The following is an 8039-nucleotide window of genomic DNA, read 5'->3' on the forward strand; positions in this document are numbered from 1 at the left end:
TCACTGTAGTGTTTTTCAGGCTGAAATATTAGCAATAAGAGAGGTGGCGAATTGGCTGAGAAGTAATGTTCCAAAAGATGTGGGCATTAATATATACTCAGACAGTCAACCTGCAATAAAATCCTTGGACTCTGTGTTCCTCAACTCGAAAACGGCCATCGATTGCCGCAAATCTCTCAATGAGATGGCTGAGCAGTACAATATTCACCTAATATGGGTGCCTGGCCATAGGAACATACCGGGAAACTGCGAAGCGGATGAGTTGGCAAGGCTAGGGACTACCTTACATATTCCAGGGGAACTAGAATTTGTTGGTATGCCCCTAGCTACCTGCAAGCTCATGCTGCGTGAGAAGGCTGTTATGATGGCAAATGTTCGATGGGAGAATTGCAAGGGTTGTAACGACACCAAGCAAATATGGCCCCATTTCAACTTAAACCGCACACTAGATATGCTAATGTTCTCGAGACGTCAGATATCACTCCTGATATCTGCTATAACGGGTCGCTGCCTGATAGGAGATTGGCGCGAAGTATAATGACTATTGTATGAGCTGTCATGATGCGGAGGAAAAAGAATCAATTAAACACCTCTTGTGTGAGTGTCCTGCATTTTGTGTAAAGCGCAAGCAACTTTTAGGAGCATATATCTTCAGATTACTGACGGATCTGGAAAACGTTAACTTAAGCAGTCTGCTAATGTTTTTGGAACAATCTGGTTGGTTCAACAAAGAAAAATAATCAAGAAGGTTCAGCGGTTAAAACTAGAAGTGCCCATATGTAATAGGTACTTTTAGTTAATGTGGTATCACAATGGACTGAATAGTCTAAGTGAGCCTGAATCTTAATCGGGCTGCCACTTTAACCGTAACCTAACCTAACCTATGGCTTCTGGGGCCATATATGTGCAAATCGGGCGTAAGATATATATGGCAGCTATATCTAAATCTGATCTGAATTCAAGTAAATCGGAGTGAAACTTTAGTCTCAGAGTGAAAATCAGTTCTCCGGAGGTGATATGAGTCTAACTCGAGCGCAAGATTTGTATGGGAGCTATATCTAAATCTGAACCGATGTCCACCAAATTTTGCACACTTGACTATATTACTAATTGTACTCCTTATGCAAAATATTGAGCAAATTAATGTCAAACTGTGGATTTTGGCGCCTTAAACGTGAAGTAACGACGGATTCTGTCAGAATCTAATATCGCCCCAGATATTAGATTCTGACAAGTAAAAAAGAAAAGGTATAAATTAAATCCGAGAATTAATTTGAAGATGTTGTTTGAATTTGGAAATTAAAGCTGAACTATTCCTGTTCTTGCATCGCTTTGCACTTTACTCAATCATTCGCCTGATAAAGAGATTTCAAATCTCGAAATATGTGGAGTTTGAGCGTAATGTGTAGAGCAAATGGACAAGAAAATTCAAATCAGATACGATACTATATCTAACAATATCTGGTCAGTTCTATCCAATTTTTCATTGGGGAAGTTCCACGATCTCAAAATTAATTTAAATTGGCTACAAAAATGTTCGTTGACCTTTTTGGAAAGCACTACAAATCTACTGAAAATTGAGCGTAATGTGAACGTAGTATAACTTTTTAAAATTAATAATAATTGATAATAATAATTAATAATTGTTGTTGTTAATAGATGACTTATGTTTCTGGATGCATAATATATAAGAATACACTTCCGCTGAAATAAAACCGATGGACTTTTTAAAAATGAAATAATTTATTTTTTTATTAATTAAAATGATTTGTTAGCATTTTTTTATTAATTTATTTACTTTCAACCAGTGGGTAAAAACCCCAGTATAATTTTATTGCAATCATAATAAATTGAGATTTCGTACAACCCATATTCAGCTGATTTTATTTTTCCAATTCATTTTAGACTTCCATCCACTAACGAAGATAATTATGAAAGTGATGACAACAACGAGGAAACCATACCACCCCACTGCCACATAACCATTAGATGTACACGAGAAATAGCCGGTTTTAATGGATTGGGTGAAGCGGTACGCCGCTTGGATTTCCGCAGTTCGGTACGAGATCGAAGGCGCTTCCATTACATAGTGGCGTTACTGCGTTTGTTGGTGGCCCACAAAGGCATTGCTAATTTGTCGGGCAGTGCCCAAAAGCAACTGTTGCAAATGGTCGAAGAAGTTGCCTCTCATGGTAAGCAAATGGATATTGTGAAAACTTGTTTGTCATTCATTGTCTTATGTTGCATGACTGTTATTAGTTTTGTCTATGGATTTCAAATCTATTTAAATGGCGATATCTCGCTTTGTTTTTTTTTTTTTGCCCGCTATATTTCTAATTTATTTCCTTGCTCTCTTCCAGTTAGTGACAGCCAACAACATTTGAATGTTTTGCGTGGTCTTTCGCTGCAATTGCAACATATTGTCTATCAGGAGAATCAGAAATGTTGGGGCAAACCATTGGGTAGCTCAAATCTTTGGCAGGAGCATGTGGAAACCATTAAGCGTATTCAACAACTAGCTAATCAGATTGAAATTAAAGAGGTAAGTGGTAGAGATAAATGGCAAACATTTTTAAAGTTTTTTTTTCTTTAACTTCATTGTAGCCTGGTCCAGAAATACGTCCAAAATTATGTGATCTGCCTGAGGAATGTATACGAGAAATAATATTACGTATTGCCGATCACAGGGATTTGGAAGTGAGTATACACGCATTTAGATAGTTATAAGTAAATGGCGTACTGAAAAATGCTGGCCTGTTACATTCGGCTACGAGAATGGGTTATAGTCTACTTTAGGCTAGGTTCCATGTTACCCTACCCCCAGAGAAGGAACATGATCTTTCTTTTTTACAGTGAACATGGAAATTTTTTGTCGCAAAAATATTTCTTTTGTCAAATATAATAGCCCTGCTGAAATCAGATATATCATTTCCAATAATGTAACATGTTTGACGCAACCGTTTTGCGTCAAACATGTTACATTATCACCGTGATCGTGTTTGAGGTGGTCATATTCCTTCTCCAGACGGACGAAAAAGACTGTTTTTCATATGTTTCGGTATACAAATTATAGGTTTGGCACTCAAATTTTTAGCACAATATCTTTAATTGCAGGCATATGATATTTATAAACTAGCATAACATGTTTGCGACATATATGTAAATACGAGTATAAGTTATATTTATATAGCATAGCTTGCGGCGCCCACGAGCCGATTGAACAAACTTTATTTAACAGAAACATACATTTAGTTGGGCACCGTGGAGCAGTGGTTGGTTGCTACGTCCGCCCTGCATGCCAAGGGTCGTGGTTTCGATCCCTGCTTCGACCGAACACCAAAAAGTTTTTTTTTTGTTTTTTTTTTTTACATATATTGCAGATATGTTCGGAAGAGTCCGAAAAGATGTTCAACATTACATACTACTATATTAAATTTTTACTATGAACTGTAAAATGTGTCTTATTAAAGACTTAAAGTCAGAAAAGAACAGTGCTTGATATAAACGAAATGGACTGTGTTGTTGGTTCAAAAATAATTTTTTTATTGAAAAAATAAAAATTTTGTAACAAACGAATTTTTTTGTAATAAAAGTTTAAAATTTTCGAAGCAATTCAAAAACTCTAACAAAAGAAAAACGTGTTTGGTACACGATGGCAAATGTATCTTAAATCTGTATCTTTGATTTAATATATACCATACGTGGTATATATTACATAAAAAAGACCGATTAAAAACGTATATAATTCAGTTTGACAAAATTTTCTATAGAAAAAAAGTTTTGACAAAATTTTCTATAGAAATAAAATGTTCACAAAATTTTCGATAGAAATAACATTTTCACAAAATTTTCTATAGAAACAAAATTTTCACAAAATTTTCTATAGAAATAAAATTTTGACAAAAATTTCTATAGAAATAAAGTTTTGATAAAATTTTCTATAGAAATGAAATTTTAACAAAATTTTCTATAGAAATAAAATTTTGGCAAAATTTTCTATAGAAATAAATTTTTGACAAAATTTTCTGTAGAAATAAAATTTTGACAAAATTTTCTATAGAAATAAAATTTTGGTAGATTATTTTTGGCTCGAGTGGCAACCATGATTATGAACCGATATGGAGCAATTTTTGTGTGATTGGAGATCGGCTATATATAACTATAGACCGATATGGACCAATATTGGTATGGTTGTTAGCGGCCATATACTAACACCACGCTCCAAATTTGAACCGGGCCGGATGAATTTTGCTCCTCCAAGAGGCTCCGGAGGTCAAATCTGGAGAACGGTTTATATGGGGGCTACATATAATTATGGACCGATATGGACCAATTCTGGCACGGTTTTTAGATACCATATACTAACACCATGTTCTTTGAGTCTCCGCAAGCCAAATATGGGGATCGGTTTATATGGGGCTATATATAATTGTGAACCGATGTGGACCAATTTTTGCATGGATGTTAGAGACCATATACTAACACCACGTTGACATTTGAACCAGATCGGGTGAATTTTGCTCCTCCAAGAGGCTCCGGAGGTCAAATCTGGAGAACTGTTTATATGGGGCTATATATAATTATGGAGCGATATGGACCAATTCTTGCACGGTTGTTAGATACCATATACTAACACCATGTTCCAAATTTCAACCAGATCGGATGAAATTTGCTTCTCTTAGAGTCTCCGCAAGCCAAATCTGGGGATCGGTTTATATGTGGGCTATATATAATTATGATCCAATGTGTACCAATTTTTGCATGGTTGTTAGAGACCATATACCAAAACCAGGTACCAAATTTCTGCCGGATCGGATGAACTTTGCTCCTCTTTGAGGCTCCGCAAGCCAAATCTGGGGATCGGTTTATATGGGGGCTATATATAATTATGGACCGATGTGGACCAATTTTTTGCATGGATGTTAGAGACCATATACCAACACCATGTATCAAATGTCAGCAACATCGGATGAAATTTGCTTCTCTTTGAGGCTCGGCAAGCCAAATCTGGGGATCGGTTTATATGGGGCTATATATAATTATGGAGCGATATGGACCAATTCTTGCACGGTTGTTAGATACCATATACTAACACCATGTTCCAAATTTCAGCCGGATCGGATGAACTTTGCTCCTCTTTGAGGCTCCGCAAGCCAAATCTGGGGATCGGTTTATATGGGGGCTATATATAATTATGGACCGATGTGGACCAATTTTTTGCATGGATGTTAGAGACCATATACCAACACCATGTATCAAATGTCAGCAACATCGGATGAAATTTGCTTCTCTTTGAGGCTCGGCAAGCCAAATCTGGGGATCGGTTTATATGGGGCTATATATAATTATGGACCGATGTGGACCAATTTTTGCATGGTTGTTAGAGACCATATACCAACACCATGTATCAAATGTCAGCAACATCGGATGATCTTTGCTTCTCTTTGAGGCTCCGCAAGCCAAATCTGGGGATCGGTTTATATGGGGGCTATATATAATTATAGACCGATGTGGACCAATTTTTTGCATGGTTGTTAGAGACCATATACCAACTCCATGTACCAAATTTCAGCCGGATCGGATGAAATATGATTCTCTTAGAAATAAAATATTCTTAGAGCAATATTTCGATGTGTTACAAACGGAGTGACAAAGTTAATATACTTCCCATCCTATGGTGGAGGGTATAATAAACTCCGTGATCGGGTTCAGTGGATAAATTTAAACCCCATACAGGATGAGAGATTAGTTGTACAATTAATCAAATATCGTTAATCAAAAATTTTGTAAAGATTTATATTAGAAAATTTTAACTAAAATATTTTAGTAATTGCAACATGATACAATTTCAATAATTTTTGTCAAATTAAAGGAAATTTATAAAAAATTAATATTTTTTTCTCGTGGTTAAAAATTATATTTTTTTGGAAAAAATAAAATACTTAAATAAAAATTTATTAAAAATAATATTTTTTTTCTGTTGTTTAAAAAAAAATTCATATGTTGGAAGAAAAAATTGGAGTTTAAAATTGTTAAAGTGTCCTTAGTGCTATTTTAGAACTTTATATAGCGCTAAAGACATTTTAACAAATTTTAATTCCAATTATTTCTTCCAAAATATGAAAAAAATGTATTATTTTTAATAAATTTTTATTTAAGTATTTATTCATTTCAGATGAACTCTGTTTCAGCAAACCTCGCCCATTTTAGAAAACAAGGAAATATTTTCATATTTAGTAAAATTTCGTACTTCGTTTGTATAAAAAAAATTTAAATTTTTAGTTCATGTTATTATAAACAAAAAATTATTAAAATAAGAAAAATGTCTCACATTTGTCAAAATTGAATTAAAATCTAACTAATTTTTAGGAATTAAAATAATTTTAAATCGGCTATAAAAAATTTCAGTTGTCTGGGGAACAATTATTCTCATTTCCTTACGGATAACTTCTAATTGATTTTATAATGGATAACTGTCCGCCGCCAAATAGTCCAATTCAGCCGTTAAGATGCCGCCGCCGGAGGCAAAAATTTAGTTTGGATCAGAGATTTTAGCCGCCGCCGACTAACAGTCGATGCCACTGCCGATTAAGTCGGTTCATCTCGACTAAAATGTAGTCGCCAATTAATGAAAATAAGTTTATTAAAATCGGAGAATTTTCTTATTTACATGTGTTGCATTTTCTGTCACAAGAAAAATTCAAATGTTTACCATTTACTGCAAAAAAAAGGAAATATTATTTCACCCAAACTAATTCAATACTACCATTTTTAGTTAATTTAGTACAAACTTTGAAAAATATAGATTAATAAAATGGGAATTTGATTTTAGGTTTGATCGTACGTATCGATCGTATTTATCTCATAGCTTTTCGGATGGTTCTAGTTTGATATTTTACGGTATAATTGACCGACGTACAGTGGTTCCTAATCGTTTTTTAGGAAATAATTCTGCAAATTTTTTATATAGATATAAACATAATTTTTTCTTTGTGTGAAGGAGACGATATAGACACATGGTGTCTTTGGCAAAAATGCTCAGGGTGGGCTCCTGAGTCGATATAGCCATGTCCGTCTGTCCGTGAACACACTTTTGTAATCAAAGTCTAGATCGCAGTTTTAGTCTAATCGACTTCAAATTTGGCACAAGTATGTGTTTTGGCTCAGAATAGAACCCTATTGATTTTGGTTCAGATTTAGATATAGCTCCCATATATATATTTCGCCCAATATGAACTTATATGGCCCCAGAAGCCAGAGTTTTACCCTAATTTGATTAAAATTTTGCACAAGAAGAACAATTAGTACTATAGTCAAGTGCGCCAAATTTTATTGAAATCGGTTCAGATTTAGATATAGCTCCCATATATATCTTTCGCCCGATATGGACTAATACGGACCCAAAAGCAAGAGTTTTACCCCAATTTGGTTGAAATTTTGCCCTAGGAGTGTAATTTGTAGTGTAGTCAAGTGTGCCAAATTTTATTGAAATCGGTTCAGATTTAGATATAGCTCTCTCTCGTTCGCCCGATTTACACTCATATGACCACAGTGGCCAATTTTTTACTCCGATTTAATTGAAATTTTGCACAGGGAGTAGAATTAGCATTGTAGCTATGAGTGCCAAATTTGGTTGAAATCGGTTCAGATTTAGATATATCTCCCATATATACACTCATATGACCACAGAGGCCAATATTTAACTCCGATTTAGTTGAAATTTTGCACAGGGAGTAGAATAAGCATTGTAGCTATGCGTGCCAAATTTGGTTAAAATCGGTTTAGACTTAGATATAGCTCCCATATATATGTTTTTCTGATTTCGACAAAAATGGTCAAAATACCAACATTTTCCTTGTAAAATCGCCACTAATTTTCCTAAACTTCTAATACATATATATCGAGCGATAAATCATAAATAAACTTTTGCGAAGTTTCCTTAAAATTGCTTCAGATTTAAATGTTTTCCATATTTATACCCACCAGCATAGAATGGTGACGGGGGTGTAATAAGTTTGTCATTCCGTTTGTAACACATC

At 34.6% G+C, this 8039-nt stretch overlaps 1 protein-coding gene across 5 annotated transcripts in view; it reads left to right on the forward strand.

Annotated features, from left to right (window-relative positions):
• Positions 1–2697, forward strand: part of LOC142233491 (F-box only protein 32) — a gene marked incomplete at its 3' end in the record, with an annotated part of 42938 nt that extends 40241 nt beyond the window's left edge. For all 5 annotated transcript variants that reach the window (XM_075304436.1, XM_075304434.1, XM_075304432.1 and 2 more), the window contains 3 exon segments: positions 1906–2192; positions 2361–2542; positions 2605–2697. In XM_075304436.1, the coding sequence (XP_075160551.1) occupies positions 1906–2192; positions 2361–2542; positions 2605–2697 (562 nt within the window).
• Between the last annotated feature and the right edge of the window lie 5342 nt (positions 2698–8039).

Source organism: Haematobia irritans, chromosome 4 (assembly GCF_050003625.1).
Source record: "Haematobia irritans isolate KBUSLIRL chromosome 4, ASM5000362v1, whole genome shotgun sequence".
Taxonomy (NCBI): Eukaryota; Metazoa; Arthropoda; class Insecta; order Diptera; family Muscidae; genus Haematobia; species Haematobia irritans.